The sequence below is a fragment of the Octodon degus genome, unplaced genomic scaffold, assembly GCF_000260255.1.
Source record: "Octodon degus isolate 3935 unplaced genomic scaffold, OctDeg1.0 scaffold00297, whole genome shotgun sequence".
Taxonomy (NCBI): Eukaryota; Metazoa; Chordata; class Mammalia; order Rodentia; family Octodontidae; genus Octodon; species Octodon degus.
Window position 1 is genome coordinate 513095 of NW_004524873.1, and position 21403 is coordinate 534497.

At 39.4% G+C, this 21403-nt stretch overlaps 1 protein-coding gene and 2 non-coding genes across 4 annotated transcripts in view; 1 reads left to right on the plus strand and 2 right to left on the minus strand.

Moving 5' to 3' along the window:
- Hsdl2 (hydroxysteroid dehydrogenase like 2) overlaps window positions 1–21403 on the minus strand; it is an 82173-nt gene that overhangs the window by 34530 nt on the left and 26240 nt on the right. For both annotated transcript variants that reach the window (XM_004647259.2, XM_004647258.2), the window contains 2 exons: window positions 10873–11067; window positions 8426–8497 (listed from right to left, as the gene is read on the minus strand). In XM_004647259.2, coding sequence (XP_004647316.1) covers window positions 8426–8497; window positions 10873–11067 — 267 coding nt within the window. The remainder of the gene's footprint in view (window positions 1–8425; window positions 8498–10872; window positions 11068–21403) is intronic.
- LOC111814354 lies at window positions 5325–5431 on the plus strand. Its single transcript, XR_002819361.1, has one exon. It is a non-coding gene; the product is annotated as a U6 spliceosomal RNA (small nuclear RNA).
- Window positions 14517–14623, minus strand: LOC111814353. The gene has a single exon (XR_002819360.1). It is a non-coding gene; the product is annotated as a U6 spliceosomal RNA (small nuclear RNA).

The following is a 21403-nucleotide window of genomic DNA, read 5'->3' on the forward strand; positions in this document are numbered from 1 at the left end:
AAATAATAAATAAAAATTTGAGAAAAAAAAGAGTACTGTAATTTAAAAAAAATAAAAAATAAAAAAATAAAAAAATAAAAAAACTTAAAAGAACACAAACATCAAACATTACCTAGTTGACATATAATCTACTGCCCAAACTTAGGAAGACAGGGTTTTAGCAGCTAAGATACATAGACTCAACCCAAGACATGCAGGCCTGCTTATGTTTTGCCTCATGAAAGATCTAAGAGGAGAAATAGCTTTGCCCACCTAAACAAAGGAGAGAGGAACTTAGAAACCACTGGATCAGCGTCTGGGCTGTACCAACTGGAGGATTAAGCACTGTCTCTCTGTGTTACAAGTGCTGACTCTCAAAAAGACTCAGCATTCATCTTTGTTTTCTTATTTCATATCCAAGTTAAAAGCTTGAAGCTTCCAAGTAAGAGAGGGATCACATAGCTGGTAACATACTATAGAAATGATCCCTCATTTGACCCAGAGCACAGGCCCAGTGTGTGAGTGAGACTGCCCGGGGCCCACGGGATCCTCATTTGACCCAGAGCCCAGGCCTGGCATGTGAGTGAGACAACCCAGGCCCACTGGATCCTCATTTGATCCAGAACCCAGGCCCAGCGTGTTGAGTGAAAGGACTCGGGGCCCGCCGGATCCTCCTTTGACCCAGAGCCCAAGCCCAGCGTGTGAGTGAGACAACATGGGCCCACCAGACCCTCATTCGACCCAGAGCCCAGGCCTAGCATGGAACCTGCAGCAGAACTCCCTGCAAAGAGGTTAGAGGCAAGACCCACCCAGCTGATTCAGGAACAGAACATCTTGCCAGAGTGGCACAGAGGGTATAACTACAAAGGCTGCAACAGCAAGAAGTGGAGCACAGCAACCAGATCCAAGCCACACCACTTGTATGAGTTTGAACTTGGTAGATCCGGACCTGGTGCTAAAGTAATAACTCTATCCAAGCTCTACACCAAAGGTCAGAAGACAGTGCTGCAGAAAATGACAAAGAGAAGGAACAAAATGAAGTCTCAGGCCCTGAGCCTATCCAGAACAAATGCAGAAGACACTAGCATAGAAGAAACTGGAAATCACACACCTGAAATCTCTAAAGTAATAGCGTCGGAAGTAAGGAAACAACTGCAGAAAGGTATAGAGGAAATGAGATCAGAAATAATTTCTGAAGTAAGAAATAACTATAATGAAAGAAATAGTTTCTAAAGTAGACACTGATTAAAAAATAGAGCAGAATATAAAAATGATGGAATCCTTGAATAAGCAATATAGGAAAGAAATAGAATGCATGAAGCAGATCCAAAGTGATATACAGGAATTTAAAACCTCAATCACAAGCTGGCAAACCATTTGAATGAAAGTGAGAATAGACTTTCAGACCTTAAAGATACCATTGCAGTTAATGAAAAAGTAAGAAAAGATCTCTTAAAAACAACTAGGATGCAGGAAAAAATAATTCAATACCTACAAGATGATGCAAAGATGAACAAGGTGAGATAACAGGCATCAGTGAGAAGGAAGGAGTCCATATAAATGATATTGAAAGAATATGGATGGAAGTAATAGCAGAAAACTTCCCAAATATGGGGAAACTATCTGACATTCAGGTAACTGAAGCATATATAACTCCAAATAACATCAACCCAATTAAAAGCACACCCAAACATATAATAATCAGGATCCCAGAAATTCAGCACAGGAACAGTATACTAAGAGCTGCTAAAGAAAAGAAACAGATCACATTTAAAGGAAAACCCATCAGGATAACAGCAGATTTCTCTTCACAAACAATCAAGGCAAGAAGAGGATGGAGCAAAGTACTTCAAGTCTTGCAAGAAAACAAATTGCAACCCAGACTGATACACCCTGAAAAACTCTCTTTCAAGTATAATGGAGAAATGAAATACTTCCATGACAACAACTTAAGAACTTCATGACAAAGCCAAATCTACACAGACTACTAAAAGATGTTCTAGAGAGAGGGAGCAAAATGACCACAACTCCATGAATGAGAATGGAAAGGACCTACCAAATAGGGCAAACACACACAGAAGAATAAGAGGTATACAAAAGAAGTCTTTCAGGGGCCGGGGAGATGGCTCAGTAGAATAAGCACTTGCCTGGCAAGCACAAGAGCCTGAGTTCAATTCCCGGTTCCACCAAAAAAAAAAAAAAAAAAAGAAAGAAAAAAAAAGAAGTCTTTCAGTTATTCTTTTGTATACAGCAGCTAGATATTTCCATCAGCATACTCTACAAATGGACTCCTCCTGCATCCTATAGATCATGATTCTGTCTGGGTCTATAGGGTGGATATCAAGGAAATAGCAGTAGCTCAGTCCTACAAGTGACAGCTACCCACCAGTAAGCATCATGGACACTGTCCATGTCCATGACACACTAGAACTTTGTGCAGTATCCTATCCCCAAACTGTTAGAAGTGCTGGTCATTTATTTGTCATTCCAGTAAGTATCTTATGTTTTATTCTTAGTAATTCTTTACGATAATGAAAAACTCTTTCTTAGTGCAATTGTTTTGAAACATTTAATTTTTAATTAACTTTAATTTTCTGAATATTAATCTTAATTTTTGTTTTAAGATTTATACTATATATCTACAATCTACTTAAAAGACATGGTATAGGGCCAGGGAGATGGCTCAGTGGAATAAATGCTTCCCTGGCAAGTGCAAGGGCCTGAGTTCAATCCCCGGTTCTGCAAATAAATAAATAAATAAATAAAAAAAGACATGGTATGATATTTTCTCCTAGTAATAGAAACTTTAAAAAGTGTATTTCCATTTTCCATTGACCTTATATTACCTTTATATTACTTCTTCCCTATCTTTTATACAACACACATATGAAAAAAAATGTGTATAACCCGACATAAAATTGATATTGTTTCACAGAAATCTTTAATGACCTTTTAAATGGGTTCATCTAATATATTTTACATAGTCCTGCAGAACTATCACTTTGAGAGTTCTTTATTCTTCATCCAGGAGCATACAGCAACATCTCTTGCCTTCTGAATTAGGCTCTTTGTTATTTCCAATATGCTACGTCTGGAGGTATTCAAAGATATGTTTACTAAGTATAAAATTCAAAGAGGACAGATCTGGGTTTTTTTCCCTTTCTTTCAGTCCTTTAATTAGTCTAGTTTCTTACATACTTGGTCTTTTTTTTTTCTTTCTTTCTTTCTAATGTGGAATAAGATGCTATTTAATCTTGTACTTCCATAACTATTTTTTTTTATGTATATGCTTTAATGGTTTTTTTCTTTAAAATAAGTTTTGGAAAATTTCATTTTTGTGTATCTGGATATGATTTTATTCAAATTTCTTGTGCAAAAGGTTCATTTTTCTTGGAAATGCAGTGTTATAAGTTCAACTAAATTCAGAAATTTATAATCATTAAATATTTATTGCCTACCTCTTTCTACTTTGAGAATTCTAATTATACGAATATAAGTTTCTTGATTTTGACACAGAGTGAACTATTACATGACTGATCTGTAAATTCTTCATTTTTATTTTGGACAATTTTTACTGTTATATTCATTTAAGTTTGTAAATTATTTACAATGTGCAATCTATAAAAAAAATCATAATAAAGCCATGAAAATAGGAAAATAAAATAAAAGACAAAAAAAAAAAGAAATGATTCCTGAAAGTATAGCACTGGGTCAGACATCTGGGAAAGGTGGGAGCCCCAGGTGGGCGCCTTCTAGAAAGCACATGTCTGAGAGCACAGCTGACACAGGACAGGAGGAGAAGGAGCCTTGGCAGCAGGGATGCTGGAGAGAGGCCTCTTGGCAGAGGAGAGAAAGGAGGTCCCATGTCAGTGAGCCCCATGGACTGGTCCTGGCTACATGTCTAACAGGTTTAGAGAGAGCATTTCCAACAGATGGACATGGAGCAGGGCCTGAAGCACCCTTAACATTCCTGGCATTTCACCACACTAGCTCTAGAGAGATCTCCTCATAGAAGCAGGGATTAACAGGGAGGAAACATAACCTGATGGGAAAAAGTAATAAAGAATAAGGATCATGGAGGAAAAGTCTATTTCTAAAAATAATTTACTGTGAACACCACAAGATCTCCTCCACATAAAAGCTAAATGATTTAGATGATTATACTGTGTGGCTTCTGTAACTATAACAAGTAACTCCTCTGGTGGAAGACGCTGATGGACGCTGTGCATGCGTGCGGCACAGACTACATGGGGTTCTTTGGGTGCCTTCCTCTCACTTTTATCGTCAAACTAAAGCTGCTCTAAAAATTAGTCTTAAGAAAACACTATATGAAGCAGATGCAGAAAGTCACACAGCTGGCTAAGACAAGATGAGGAGATAACAGGATAAAGTAAAATAGAAAGTAGGTGAGTTGAGAAACAAAGGCACAATAGCAAAAATTAAACAATATGGAACAGACTATGGAACACAGTAAAGTGTAGAAAAATCTTGTCAGATTGTTCCCTATTTGGGATAAACTAGACAAAGTTTCCCAGGATAAAGAAAACAAACAAACAAACATGGTCTAATGAGAAGTGGTACTAACTTCAGGGGAAAGTGAAGGGCAGCCAGGTGAAAAAAACATATTTCTGAGGAGAATTCAGGACAGATGGAACAGAGACCACTAAACTACAACAAAGAAAGGAATGCAAGAAGGTAAGACAGCAAGTAAGGTAAGGAAGGGGAGGGGAAGGGAGGAGAAAAGACGGGCAGGGGAGGGGAGAGGGGAGAAAGGGGCAGGGAAGGCTTTGCTTTGTGTTTCAGCAGGGGGTGGAGATGGGGCAATTAACAAAGTAAATGACAATATTATATTATTCTCCTTCCAAGTACCTTCCTGAAAGAGTCACGCACACCATATTACAGTGATATGTATGCACCCATGTTGACAGCAGCACAATTCTTATGAGCTAAGTCTTGGAAGTAGCCTATATGTCCAGCAACAGATGAGTGGATTAAGAAAATGTGGGGCCAGCAAGATAGCTCAGTGGACTAAGTGCCTCCTTAGGCAAGTGCAGGGACTGGGGTTTGATCCCCCCTCCACCACATGACAGAGTCACTTGAGTGATCCTCCTGTTTTCAGCCTCCCCAGCACTGGGATTACAGTTATGCACCACCACTTCCAGACTCAGTCAAGGCTCAGCGTGCTCCAGGGCAGGGCCGGCGTGGCTTGCGGGACTGGGGATTGAGCCCTGGTCCCTGCACTTGCCAAAGCAGGTACTAAGTCCACTGAGCTATCTCACTGGCCCCTAAAGATTACTACTGATATTACTGGAACCACAAAAAATAGAACAAAAATGCTATTTGCTATGCTTCCTTTGACAGTACATACACTAAAATTGGAATGATGTGGAGAAGATTAGCACAGCCCCTGAACAAGGATGACATGCATACTTGTGAAGCATTCCATATTTTTATACTTGAAAACAAAAAAGAAGTTGTCAGACATGATGGGTGGCACACGTCTGTAATCCCAGCACTCGGGAAGCTGAGACAGGAGGATCACTTCCAGTTTGAGACCAGCGTGGGCTGCAAGGTGAGCTCAAGGCTAGTCTGAACTGTATAGCAAGACCCTGTCACCAAAAGACCAAAAAAAAAAAAAAAAAGTAAATGCTTTCTCTGGCTTTTTGTTGGGAAAGTCAGGGAAAAAAATTTGAGGGTTCTGACCTCAAAGGTTATAGATAAGAGCACACTTCGTGTGGCGATGACTACGGGCAAAATCATTTCTATCAAAGCCTGGCACCAGGAAATAGTTACCTCATGTTGTACTTATTCAAATCCGCTGGCTCTGGTTCTTCAGTCATAAAACAACTCATGATTATGATTGTGCTGTCTGTGTAATTACGCCCAACAGGAAAGAACGTGCCGATCACAGCGACTGCATGCTCCATCCGTGAGATGGTACCTCCTCATCAGAAATTAGGAAGTGGGATTCCTAGACAAACTAATATGCTAGTTGAAAGGGCCTTTAAGTATTGGGATGTTGGGCTGGCCAGATAGCTCAGTGGACTAAAGCACCTGCTTAGGAAGAGCGTAGCGGCCAGGTTCAATCCCAGGTATGCTGTGCCCACCCTGCCCCTGGGGAACGCTGAGACAGCAACTGAGACTGAGCATGGTGGCACATGCCTGCAATCCCAGCACTTGGGAAGCTGAAAACAGGAGAATCACTGAGTCTGATCTACGTAGTAAGATCCTATAGACCCTGTAGACCCTGTCCTAAATACATTAAAAAAAAAAAAAAAAAAAAATATATATATATATTTTTTTTTTTTTTTTTTTTTTTTTTTTTTCAGATGCTAAACAATCTCTCTAAGCATACTGGCTAAGGCACAGGCTTTGGAATCAGAGAAACAAGTTTAAATCTTGGCTCTGCTACCTGCCAGCTGTGTAATGACGACTGACAAGAAGGAAAATACCTGTCTTGTCAGATCTCAAGTATTAAGAACACAGCATATGAGATGTAATCAGCACAGTACTTGACAGAGAGTGTTGCCCAATAAGTATTTGTTGAATAAACAGAATAAAGACACAATCTAAGCGGTCCTTATTTAAATCTTGGAATTTATTTATATATTTATTTATTTAGCAGTACTGGGGATTGAGCTCAGGACCTTGCTCTTGCCAGGCAAGTGCTTATGCTACTGAGTTATCTCCCCATGCTAAATCTTGGAATTTAAATGATGGAGGGGCAGGGAGATAGCTCAGTGGTCTAAGCACCTGCCTGGCAAGCACAAGGACCTGGATTCAATCCCTGGTACTGCATGCCATGCTGGCCCTGTCCCCTGGCATGCAGAACCTGTGACCGGAGTCCAGGCATGGTGGCACATACCTGTAATCTCAGCTCTGAGGAGGCTAAAACAGGAGGATCACTACCACTCTGAGCTACATAGAGAGATTCTGTAACAAATACACACACACACACACACACACACACACGAGATCAGTTCATGTATGTCTTTCTCTAAAAGATAAGACTTTATCTTAGGCCAGTAAACAAAAAATCATGATTTGAGACTTACCTACCTTGAAGATCATACCTTTAAAGACATTATAAGATTCTAGGTAACTTACTTCTGCCTTTCTCAAAGAGGCCTTTTGAAAAGGGGCTGGCAAGCTTATTTGGTTTTTTTTTCTGGTTTTCATACTCTGATATATCCAAATGGGAGCTAAGTCAAAGATCTAATTTTCTCCCCTCACCTCCCATCCCAGAACCAGGGATTAAACTCAAGACCTTACACTTGCCAGGCAGGCATTTAGGCCACTAAGCTATCTCCCTGACCCAAAGATCTAATTTTTAAAAGGGGTATCTCTGAGTGGTAAGATTGAGAGTTACTAGTTTCTTGTTATAGTTTTCAAAATTTTGTGAACTCCTATAATACAAAAAAGTTGCTCGCTTTATTTATTTATTTATTTATTTATTTATTTATTTATTTTTGGCAGAACTGGGGATTGAACTCAGGCCTATAGATCCTATAGACCCTGGAAGCGTTTATTCCACTGAGCCATCTCCCTGGCCCCACTCTTTTTATTATGAAAGTAACTTTTTTAGATTACAACAACAATTTGAACAAACAAAAGATAAAACACAGAAAAGATATAACTAAAGAGGAAATAAGCTATGGCACTAAAGTGCCTTAGGGTGAGGTCCTATAGATTTGCTAAAGATATAGGGGAATATGTTCACAAATTCTCAGCCTTCTTTTAAAAAAAATAATCTATGATCATGTATGAGGTTCATGGAATCTCTAAGATCAAAAACAAGGTAAGGACCCAGAAGAAAGAGAGGCATTCTTGTTAGCCCTGAGAGCAACTCTTTCCACAGGTATTGGTTTCTTTAAACACCTTTCAGGAAGTCACTGGCATAGTGCCAGAACCAAAGGGCTGAAAGGGATACTCCAGACCAATTCAAGGGGCCATTGTTTTTGAGTTACAGAAACAAAAGAAAGTAAAAGTCTCCTTGAAGTTAATTTCTTCTATACTTACACAGCACAGTGAAAACTATGAGGTGTATTTTGATGTGATGTACTTTTCCTCAAAACGAAATGACATAGTAAAGACAGTGTGTAAAGAAAAATAAAACTTCAGCAGACAACTATTTTTAAAAAACCAAACATGAGTTGAATATTGTGGTGTACACCAGTAATTTCAGCACTTGTGAGGCTGAGGCAGAAGGGCGGAAAATTCAAGGCCAGTCCAGGTTGCATGAGCACATCAAGAGTATCTTACTGGTACACAATTCTTTTCTTTTTTGGCTAGAATTCTTTGAGAACTTGTATAACTTGTTTAGTTAAATTACAAAGTGGTTCAGAAGCAGAAGCAGAAATCTGACTGTCATGTGATCAATTCCATGTTTTGGAAGAAACAAGTTACAACCTGTATTTTCCTTCATAAAATACAGTTTAGATCTTACCCTGTGATCCCGTCTTCTTCATAACTGCATCTGGATGTTCGTCTAAGAAAAAATCTGGTAACAGAGGATGGCCTGAAAAATTGACCCCAAAATAATCAGGTTAACATAAAGATAATGATGCATTATGATTTTAATATCTGTTAAATAAACATTATGTATGTTTACAAGATTATCTTGGAGCAATAGAAAAGCCCCCAAAAGAACTGTCAAGCTACTTGATCTTTATTAATCTTTCTGTAACTCAGTTTTCCTCTTCTTCTATGACAAACTTCACCTTCATTTTAAAAATTTTTAAAAATCATGTTATAGGGCCGGGGAGATGGCTCAGTGGAATAAGTGCTTCCCTGGCAAGCGCAAGGGCCTGAGTTCAATCCCTGGTTCCGTTTAAAAAAAAAAAAAAAATCATCTGTTATAAACAGGCGTGCTGACACACACCTATAATCCCAGCACTCTGCAGTCTGTGGAAAGAGCCCAGCCTAGGCAACTCAGTGACTAAGACAGGCACTGTCTCAAAATAAAAAACAGAAAAAGAACTGGGAACACAGTCCAGTGTGAAGGTCCTGCATTCAATTCCAGTAGGAGGCAGGGAATCACCCTTTATGTAAAGTCTTCAGCTCCACTCCAGCCTTTGCCCTCCTTATTCTTACAACCTTTCCACCCTCCAAGTGCTCAGGAACTCATTTCTTACCAAGGCTCCACAAGCAGAGGTCCTCATTAGGAAGGACTTGCTTCTACACAACAATGTATTTGAGTCTTTTCTATTTTTCTCTGTCATGAAAACCAAGTTATCATCTTCCATTAGGTCCTAATTTCAGCCAACAGCTATGGTTAAAAAATTAACTACCTTTCACATGATAAGCAACCCTTCCGCCACTGAGCTACATCCCCAGCTTTTTTTTTTTTTTTGGACAAGGTCTTGCTAAATTGCCTAGGCTGACCTCAAATTTATAATCTTTCTACTTCAGACTCAAGTGCAGGGATTACAGGCATACACTGCCATAACCAGCTAGTTAATTATCTTAACATGACATAGATACCTGCAAGACATATGTATGCCAGGAGATCTAAAGGCCAAAACGTCTCCAAAATTGTAGTAAAATCAGATACTAACCATCTCTCTCTAAAGATTAAACAAACTTCTGGGGGGCAGCAATAAGTTGATATTTTTTATCAATTGATATCCTTGTATTTCAGTACTTGATCATGTTAAGTTTTCAATACTAAAATACAATTTATTGCTTGTTTGTTTTGTATTTTAGGGAAGGGTCTACAGGGTGTTCAGGGTCTCACTAGTGATCTGTCTGTTTACAGCCTCCCAAGAGCTGGGATTACGGGTATGTGCCACCATGCCCAGTCTCAATTACTGTCTTCAGTGTGCCTCTGGGGAGGGACTGGCATAGCAGGCCCAGGGATCGAACCCCCCAGCACCTGCACCTGCTTGCAGGTGCTTTAATATGCTAGCTGTTTGGCCGGCCCTAAGATACAATTGTTAAGTACACAAAATTTTAAATTTTCTATATAAAGATACTATGGCTTCAAAACCAAAAGTGATCATTACATGGCACTAAGGCCTGGAAGAACCAGGTCTGGTTTAGGTTCTGTAATTTATTAGCCATCTGCTCTTAGAAAAGTCTTAATCTCTCTGGACCTAGTTTTCCACTTAAAATGTTTTCTAAAATTTTTTTTCCACTTAAAATGTTAACTGATGAATATTGTGTGTGTGCTACGTGCTTGAGTTCTTTCCAAACACATTATGTATGTTGTGACATACACTTCTAACAGAAATCCTATGCAGAAATGAACATTCTCTTAATTTTACAATAAGGAAATTGAAGCTCAATGCCACACAGGTAGATGACACAGATATAGAGACAGAAATAGAGAGATATAGGTACATTTTTAAATAAAATCATTATTTTGATTTTTAAAGGACCAATTTTAAAAACTAATTTTCATTTTTGGTTTCAGAATTTGGAAATGGCAAATAAGTGATAATCTGCCTTTGTGTACCACCTCAAAAAGCCTCAACTCAACTTTTATTTGTTCTTTCTCTCACACATAGTGCTCGTGTGGAGCCAGCCAGGCATGATGGCACACATCCCTGTACCCCTCCCAGCACAAGGGAAGCTGAGCTTGAAGGATTGCCACAAGTTCAAGGCCAGTCTAGGTTACATAGTGAGTCCAAGGCCAGTCTGAACTGCACAGTGGGATCCTGTCTCAAAAAAAAAAAAAAAAAAAAAAAGGAAAAGAAAAGAAAAAGCCAGTCTAAACTCTATAGCAAGATTTTGTCTCAAAAACAAACAAAAAACCCCACATGGCATGGGGTTTTCCCTTCAATGGGAAGAGCTTTTAAAGAACATATTCTTTTCATAATCATATACACACAGTTGTGTTCAATGCAGAAAATATAAGAAAACACATCACTACATTCAAATGTTGTACATTACCTGGTTTAATTGCATAGACATCAAAATTTTTTATTCCTTCTTCTTTTAAGATATTTTCATCAATAACAAAGTTGCCAGTAAAGCTTTTAGGCTTTTTAAAAATGGAATATGCAGCATCAGCAATTATCTCCACTTTTCGACATTGGCTTTCAATACCTGATCCTCCCAGCATGTCCATAGCAGCAGTATGTATCGCTGTAGAGAAAACACACACGCACACACATAACTCCAAATCAAGTAAGACGACACAGTAATGAGCAAGTCCTACTCTCAAAATTTCCAAGGATAATCTCTTTACTTCTCAGATGGAAAAAGAGTCCAAAAAGCTCACAGGATTTGCTAAATGTTCTACAGGCAAAATTCCTTTACTCTATACAGTGCTGCCTGAAACAGAATTCCTTCATGAAATCCCAGCAAAACTAACGCTCTGATTTAAAATGTTCAAGAATACAGACGGTGTTCTTGAGAGTCAAGAAAGCCAGAATGGTATAATGAAAAAGGCAGTGGCCTAAAAAGCAAGTGGGTGGCATTTCTGTATCAGCTGTACAATGGCTTCTAGCCAGCAAATTTAACATCTTCAGCCTTCAGTTTCCTGTCTGTAAATGTAGGGCTTCCTTTCCTAACTATTATACCTTCTCCCCCTGTATTAGAAAAGACAGACCATTCTTCTGGTTCAGCAGAATCACCAGTGTCTAAAAGAATGAGCAAGGCACCATAATCACGTGATAAATAAGGACGGAGTGGGCATTTTTAAATTCAGATATTACTGGTTTTTAGAAAGAGTTAGACAATAAGGAATAAAATAATGATTTATTTAGTTTTTGTGCCAGGAATTGAACTCTCAGTCCAAAAGGAAAAAAAATTTAATTAATTATAACCTGCTGATCAAGAGATAACAAATGCAAATATCTGTAAACAACTTTCATTATTTTAAGTGCTTTTTCTTTTCTTCCTTGAAGTGGGATCTTGCAGTGTTGCCCAGGTTGGCTCCATACTTTCTGAGCTCACGCACTCTTTTTGCCTCAGCCTTGCAAGTAGGCACATGCCGCTGGCAAAGTACAGAAGCATTCTAAATTCTGCTTCTCACATGAAATAACTTGAAATTGCATGATCATTGGTACATTAATTATATACTGTCAAACTAGTATCTCAGTTTATAAATAAAGCCCTCAAAATCCTTTCATTTTAATACACTTTAGGTTTCTAGTAATTTCAATAAAACTACTCTTGATTTCATTGTTAACACATCATTTAGAATTATTATAGAGTAGAAAAACTTACATACTTTATTCTATAAAATAAAATATTTCTAGCTTTCAAGAGCCTTTGTTCCTTTTTCATCCAATAAAATTATTGAGCATCTATTGTGAGTCAAGCACTACTCAGGATATTAGAGGCAAAGCAGTAGACAAAACAGAGAGCCCCTACCTTCATGGAATTCACACCCCTATTTCAAGAAAATGTTCAATTAACTACAGGAATTTCCTAGAAGCACTGAGTCAAAAGATACTTTTCTATCACAGAATTAAAATTTCTTACTAAGAATTCATTTTCTTACTTAACCAATAATCCATGAAAGAATCACTCTTGAAATGACACCTTATTAATTAAAAAAAAAAAAAAAGGGAGCTAACATCCATTATGTGTCCTTTCTGCAGGGCATGCTGTCACCCACTCTACAGGCACTACCCAAATTAATCCTTACAGACCATGAAGTAGGTGCTGTTATTTCTATTCTGCAGACAGAAGCACTCAGGCACAGAAAGTTTCGTGAATGTCCAAGATCAGGGGTGCTGAATTTAGATACCCAGCAGTTTGACAGCTTCAAGATCTCATGTATCATGTGATAATAGGTCACACTTTGTTTACCAAAGTTCTTGGAGTTAAGGAACTGCCTTACTGCCGTTCACTACATAACTTTTTCTGTAAATGTTCCAAGAGTCTACTTTGAAACTCTATGCACATGTATGTACTTCAAGTCTAAATATAAACTATGTGAATGTCATGGTGATCTTTAATTCTAAATCAGAAGTCTAATGAATACAGTGTCATACAGCACACAGTGGTAGATGCCTGTAATCACTGCTACCTGGAAGGCTTTAGGCTGGAGGACTGCAGGTTTGAGGTCAGTTTTGGCAACTCAGTGAGATACTGTCTCAGAATAAAATTTTTCCAAAGGGCTAAGATGTAACTTGGTGATACAGCATTCTCCTAGTATGTTTGCACCCCTGGGTTCAGTGCCCCCACAGGAAGGAGTGAGGGAAGGAAAAAAGAGAGAAAGGAGGGAGGAAAGAGAGGAGGGAGGGAGGGAGGGAGGAGTAAGACACATATATGCTGTGTGTGTGTGTGTTTCTGTAGAACATAAGAACAAAAAATGGGGGCTGGTGAGATGGCTCAGTGGTCTAAAGCACCTATTTAGAACAAGCTTAGCAAAACACAGGGACCACGGTTCAATCCCCCAGCACCACATGCCAGCCATCTTTGCCCCCTGGTGGGCTGAGCTGGCCACACACACACACACACACACACACACACACAAATAAATACAATTAAAAAAAAAAAAGAACAAAAAATGGTTCCTCAGACAACTTACTATCACTTTAAGATTCTTTCTAGGTAAAACACAATGCACAAATAGATGTTCAAAATTAAGAGGTGGGCCACAGAGATGTGCTCAAAACCTCAAGATTTTGCAACGCCAGTAGGCTAATCTAAGAGATTAGTGAAACTGATAACAGTAAAAGCAGCTTAACGACATGACCAACCAAATGAAATTCACTGAGGATTTCTGGGAAAGAAAATAAGCAAGATTTGTAATAAACGGAACACAAAAGGCTTGGACCATAAGAACCACAAAAATGATCCTAAAATTTGAGTCTTATTAAGGAATAACTGGGAAGACATCTAAGAGTCTGAACTGTCCTGATCAAATGCTATTCAAAACTCTTTTTTTTTTTTTTTTTTTTTTTTTGAGACAGGGCCTTGCTCTGTCATCCAGGCTGGTCTTGAACTCACTATGTAGCCCAGGCTGACCTCAAGTTCACAGCAATACTCCTGCCTCAGCTTCCCAAGTGCTGAGACGACAGGTGTACACCGCCATACTCAGTCAACAAGAATCTTAAAACCAAATATTTACTTTTTATAAACATTCGGAGTGCACTTCATGCTTAAAACATTAGCACTGTCTTGCCTGACTTTACTAGCTCCCAGCCCCTACTAAGTGTTCATGAAATCTTTTTTTTTTTTTTGTCTCTTGTTTTCATTTATTACCCCTTAAAAAATTTTTTTACTTGAGAGACAGTATGGCAGTAATTAGTATAACATGACAAGCAGTACATATTTAGAAGACCAGAATGACAGGAGACATTCCAAGCGGGACACTTCTATTACATATTGCTATCTTCAGTGCAGTTGCTTAGTTCACAGGTATCAGCATACATAGTCAGGGTGAGAATCCTACCAATTAACTGCTAGTTTCAAAAACCTGCTAAAGATTCTCAGGATCATTGCCTTAACTATCTTGTGCATATAAATGTACAGCTTTGCCCCTGTCATGTTTCCTAGCTTTTCTCCTTGCCCTCTCTTCATTGTCTAATCCTTAAGTTCTCGCTTTCCTTTTAATTGTGTTATACCTTTCTATTTTAAAAAATATGGAACGCTTCATGAATTTGCATATCATCCTTGCACAGGGGCCATGCTAATATTCTCTGTATCATTCCAATTTTAGTATATGTGCTGCCGAAGTGAGCACGTGCTCATGAAATCTGCAACAGTACAGATTATAAAGCATATCATCACTTAATGTACCACCAAGGAAACAAGAGCTGCCAGTTAAACTACATCACCAACTATGAGGTGCACAGTACCATGAGATGTTGTAGGCAGCTGAATTAGATAGAAATATTACAGCAGTCAGACAACCCAAGCCCTCAAAGAGACAAGATAGAAGACAAGGTAACTTTGCAACGCAGAAGAGACAGACACTCCCATATGGGTCACAGCTCAAGACCAAGATAAAAGGAGGAAACACAGCAACATACTTCCCTAGGGATGGGCATCAGGGATTGATATTCTACATTAGTATCAATCACCTTGAAAGAGCCCAAATGAGTCACTAGCCCAACATCCAAAAGGAAGAGACTCAGTCCTGTATTCATGCGCGCTTGCTATGTGACGCACTTCCCCATTTGGTACTGGATTTAATCAAGTTTACCTGAGCAATGGTGCTTGGAATCTCATTGGTTGACCACAGCTTTGTCCCGCCTCAAGCCCACCTAAGCAAGTTCCCATCTCTTCTCCACCACCTTAGACCTGCCTCACCGCATGATTTTCCTCTATAAAAGTCCCTGGAAGAGACAGCTTCTTGGGGGACCACCTGCTCAGGGCCCCTTCCTGTCCCTCTCTTGGGACAGCAGCTTGCTTTCCCTCAATAAATATATTCTGCTCATAACCTCTGTTTGTTCCTAAAATTCATTCTCCGATTTTAGAGCACATGATCTTGTCCCAGGTACCTTTTAGGTTGAGAGATCAGTTTTTCTCCCTGTGCCATTTGGAGGTTCCCTGTATCAATGTGAGTTGTAAAAATGTAAAACACAGGCATCTCACAGCAGTGAAATAAGGTGTAAACTGCTGATTAACCTGAACAGCAAACAAGTCCCTTGAAAATCAGGGAATTTTGTTTTGATTTGTAGCACCAGATAGGAGGTCAGCTGCTAGCTTGCCTCTTGAGTTCTCACATTCATTGTGTGTGTGTGTGTGTGTGTGTGTGTGTGTGTGTGTGTGTTTTCACATTCATTTGTAATGTGGCCCAGGTGACACAAGATGGAAGTGAACTGTGATACTCTTATGATCTTTTTCTCTGCTGCCATTACCAAATCAGTAGCTGCCCTTCCTAGATTCTACTCCTCAGCCCACATAAAATCCACACTGAAGTGATCTTTCCTGCTTCTACCACCCATGTCCAGGCCACTGAAGAGGACAGAAAGGGGCAGCCAGCATGCTGAGTAACAGTCAACATTTCCACCCTCGCCTGAACTACAGCAGAACTGTGAAATGTCTTACAAAAAGAAAACACGCAGGTGGGGGCATGAAATCCTGATATTGTAAAACATCAGCAGGTTGCCCTGCCCTCTCATGCCTCTGAATGTGTGAATTTGGTAGTGAAAGTGCTAACACCAGGAGAGGCAACGTCACAGATACTGAGAAGTTACACAGATCCAAGAGAGAAGCAGCCAACCAGAATGCTGTGCTGACTGTAGACAGCTTATGTGACAAGGCATCCATTCTGTTAAGTTCAATAAAACACCTGTTTCTTGAAAGGCACTCATAGTGGGAGATCAGTCCTGGCTCCAGCTGACCTAGAGTCTGCTATACAGTCCAGGATGAGGGAATGCATGTTATCAAAAACAGAAACCTCACCAACAGCCCAGAGCTTGGATATGCCCTCAACTCCATTTTCATTATCACCTTCATGAATAATGCAATAGTCTAGCTAGCGTCTCTGTCTCCTCTCCTTAATCTTACAGGTCATCTAACAGTCATTGCCAGATTAAATATCCTAAACCTCATCAACAACCATATCATTTTATTGGTCCTATTTTTTCCTTTTTGATTTTATTTTTTAGCTTTTAAAATTCTGTAAGGGACTCTCTCCTAGATATACATTCAAATTCAAGCTCCTAATCTGATGTAGCTCAGCAGTAGAATGTCTGCCTAGCATAAGCAAGGCCCAGTATTCCATCCCAGCATCCCAGAAGAAAATCAAACTGCTAAAGTTAGAAAACAAGACCTGAGGACAATGGCACATGGCCAGAATCCCACCACTCTAGCAGAGTGAAGCAGAGGGATCACAAATTTGAGCCCTGCCCAGGCAACTTAGCAAGATTCTATCTTAAAAAAACAGCAGATGTAGCTCAATGCAAAAGCCCTGAGTTCAATAGTCATTAATGCAAAGAAAGAGAGGAGGGAGGGAGGGTAGGAGGGAAAGAAAGACAGAAAGACACACCTGAAGTATAGCTCATTCATTTCTCCCCTACACCCTCATCTCCATCCAACATTCTGGGAAACCTGAACTACTAGAATTGTTTAACTTCAATGGGAAACAACAGCCCCCATCCTATCATACATAAACCTCATTAAACTCTAGGGAGTTCTCACACGTATAAACATAGGAGCTCCCATACCTCAGCCTTTCATACATTGTTCCCTCTGCCAAGGAATATCCCAGATTTTCTTCTTGCTAGTCCCAAAACTTCCCTGAGATCTTATTTCAATTGCATGTCTCCTTCTGAAAATCTCCTTTCCTAACCCTCAGCCTGAGCTACCTGGCCCTCTTGCTATGTTTCAAAGGTACCCTGTATGTAATTCATACTGGGCAGCACAACGAATATGACTGTAAATTCAACTGACTTTGTCAAGTCTAGGACTAAGTGAGACCACTGGGGCCAAGATAACTAGCAAACCCTTCAAAATGAACTTCTCAAATGAAAGCAAAGACCTGCACAGTAAGCTGGTATCCCTTGACAATCTTCTGAAGCTTTGCTCAGCATACTTATTTAAAAGTTAGAAGATAATCCTACAGCACACTCATTCATTCATTCTCCCATTCCCTTACTCATTTGTCAAATATTGAATATCAACAATGACAATAATAAAATAAACAAAGAAGACATTGCCCCTATCCTCCACAAGTTTTTTTCTATCAAGGAAGCACTAAACATCCATAATTATAAATACTTTAATTTTTTTTTTTTTATTTAAAATGTTGTAGCTGGATGCTGGGGATATATAGCTGAATAGCACTAGTGCTTGCCTGGCAAGCATAAGGTCCTGAGTTCGAGTCCCAGTAATAAGTAAAGTATGGTAGTTACACATGGTAGTGCATGCTTGTAATTCCAGCACTCAAAAGGCTGAAGCAGGAAGACTGCTGTATATTCAAGGCCAGCCTGGGCTACAAGTGAATTCAAGGCCAGCCTGAACTGCATAGTGAAACTCTCAAAAAACACCAAAAACAAAATAAAACTAACAAAAAGAAAAGGTTGTTAAGTGATATGAATGAGATCTAGGGACTACTAAATCCACTGCCAAATCCCTGTCTTCTAGGAACTATTAGTAACATTTGACACAATTGATTACTCCCCTTCCTCCTTGAAACACCATCTTCAAATGGCTTCTATGACATTTCTTTCCATCTTACTTGCCTATTCAGTTTTTCCTCTTCTTCCTAATCTTTCAGTGTTACAATGGACAATGGTCCTTCCTCTTCTGTTAACTCCCTGGATAGTGTCATCCAGCCCATGGCCTCTTACACCATCTATCTGCTGATAATCCACACCTGTTTATCTCTAATGCCCAAACTCACAAGCCCAGCTGCCTACAGAATGTCTCCCTGGATGTCAAACATAATGCTGCAAACTGTAATTGCTCTGTCTATAGTTTTCTTTACCTCACTTCCCAGTAAGCCCTCTGTTGTCTCTCAAGTCAAAATCTTTTAATTAATTAATTAATTTGGTATAGGGTCTCACTACCCAGCTTAGACTCATAGTGATCCTCCTGTTTCAGCCTCCCCAGTACTGAGATTATAAGCATGGCGTGTACCCCAGTGCTTGTTTTTGGGCCAGCACAGCACACCTGGGGTTTGGAGGCCAGAACAGCATGCAACACTGGGGATTGAACTCAGGACCTTGTGCTTGCGAGACAGGTGCTTATGCCACTGAGCCATCTCCCCAGCTCCTCAAGCCAAAATCCTGGAGTCATCTTTGACTTTGTTTCTCAGACCCAAATCTAATCCATCAGCAGATCCCAGTGGTCCTACTTCCTGCATGATTCAGCATGTGACCGCCCTCCACCACCTTTACTGCCACCATCCCAGCCATAGCCACCAATATCTGGCTAGGTGACTGCAGCAGCCTTCAAATGCTTTCCCCTTTGCCCCTGAGAATACAGGTTCAACAGAGCAGCCAGAGAGATCCTTTTAAATATCTGCATTTGATCAGGTCTCTTGTCTGCTCAAAATCAACCGCAACTCCCCACTTTACTCAAAAGTAAATGGCAAAGACCAAGTCTTGACAAGGACCTACAGCTGACCCCCATTTCTTCGTGGACATTTCCTCTTTTCTAGCTACTCTCCTCTTGCTTCACTGACAACAGCCTTCTCTCTGCTATGTGATCCTGCTAGTCATGGTCATCAACAGGACCACTGCACTAGCTACTTCCTCTGCCTTTTATGCTTTTCTTGCAGATAACCTATGGCTAGGGAGCCATAATAAACGTTTGTTCAATGAATAATATCTAAAATTCTGATAGCTAGGCTTTTTCTAACTTTGTTACCCCAAGAACCCAAAGATCTGCAGGTTAGAGGAGTAGATGCCAATGGGAAGGACAAAGAACAAGCAAAGGTAACAAACTCTACCATCTCCCATGCCAAATGGGAAACTCCATGAGGGGAAGGAGGGCATCAATTCACCTTAGTACCTTCCATCAAGTACACCATCATTTACCTGACGAAGGAACAGTAAGTGAGTGATGCAAATAACTATGTCTAACATGCAAGTCTCAATCCATCTGTGCAAAATTAAGGAGAAGAAAGTGGTAAGTAACAAAAAGGAAGGAGAAAGAAGTAAAACACTGTGCTGGAACTTAGCCTCCTTTCCTAACTCTATCATCAGTAGTAGCAGTGACCACGAGGGTAGGGAAAGGAGACTGAGAAAGACAGAAAGACAGGAGAAGGAAGGAAAAGGAGAAGCACAGTAAAGTGTGAGCTTCCAAAATTTTTGACTGTGACACATAATAAGCAACAGTTTTTACCAACATGATTAAAAATACACAAATATAAACTTGCAAACATAGGCATATTTCATTTACATGTGTCACTTATACATGGCATTTATATATAAAACAAAAGTTTATTAAATAATATTAATAAGGATGATGTACTCTAGTATTTTCCTGTGTGGTTTTTTTTTTTTTTTTTTTTTCCTTTTTGGGAGCACTGGAAATTGAACCCAATGCTTTGCACTGAGCTACATTTCCAGACCTTTTATTATTATTATTATTTTGTGACAGGATCTAAGTCAATACATTGCTTAGGGTGGGCTCAAACTAGTAATTCTCTTGCCTCCCAGAGTGCTGGAAAGTAATATTTTCAATTCTATATCATTAGAAATAAGGTAGATGTGGTGGCACATGTCTGCAATCCCAGCTACCCAGGATGCTAAGGCAGGAGGATCCCAAAGTTTAAGACCAATCTGAGCAACAGTGTCAGATATTGGCTGAATGATGAATCAGCTAAGCCAAAAGGAAGAAACGAAAATCAGTGATACATTTATATAAGAGTCCTCAGAGGGTGCAGGAAAATGTTACATGATATGGCTGGGAGATGAGGAAAAGCCTGAGTGACAGTATCCCTTGGCAAATGAGCTGGCTTTTCAAGAAAATAGGTGGCAGGGAGAAAAATATTATTTTTTTGTATTTATTTATTTTTTCCATAATTTTATTAAGACAAATAATAAAGAGACAGTTTCAAATCAAACTGGTATGACAGTTTAAATAATTAACACATTGCATACTCTCTTCCTAGTGGTTATTTGCTGTACAAGATGCAGACGTGATATCCTATTTACAAACACTATTAGAACAAATCCCTCTATTCATTAAGAGAATGTAACTATATATTTATTCTAACCATTTTGAATACACAGATACAAAATGGACATTCATCTGTATCCCTTTTTTTATTTAGTTCCATCATTTAAATATTATAAGTGTGTTAACTCAGCAAAATATTCCAAAACAGACCAGTAGTCCATAATAGTATTGGGTCTTCGGCTTGACTGGCAATGTCAGAAATTGTTAACCTGAATCCCCTACAGGTCAACATAACACCATGGCTTTACTTATACTTCATTTTTGTACTTTTCTGCTGAATGGTTAAGACCAAGATTAAAGCAAGACCTATGCAACAAGAGTTGTAGCTTTTGGATCTGATAAGGTCAGTCAAATCCCCTCAGGATTTTTCCTGAGATCCTGTACCTCAGATTGTAGGTCCTTTGTCAGTGTCAGCCATGTGGATGAGTCACGGCCATTGCTTGTCCAATATGCTCTCTGTGAAAGCCTGAGAGAACGTTTTCCCTCCATGTGACTCTCCTTAGGCACACTGCACATCATCAATCACTTTCCTCTTTGGCCCCATAATTGCCTTGATCAGAAAATTTGGGACACTACTGAGTTACATGGTGTTACAGTACAAGTTCTCATATGTCCTGAGTCTTAATTGACCTTGGAAGGCTAGGGCCAAAATGTTGGCTTTCCTTGCGGCCCTCCTTTGGAGAAAAATATTGAGTGCTAATTACTTTAGATAAAAATACTTACGAGACACAGCCAAAAAATGCAATGTGAAGAATCTGTTTAGATCCTGATTTGAATACACCAACCATGAAGAAAGCACAACCCTGAGGAAATCTGAACACTGATTCTATATTTGGGGATATTAAGGAATTAATCTTAATTTTTCTTGCTATGATAATGGTTTTAT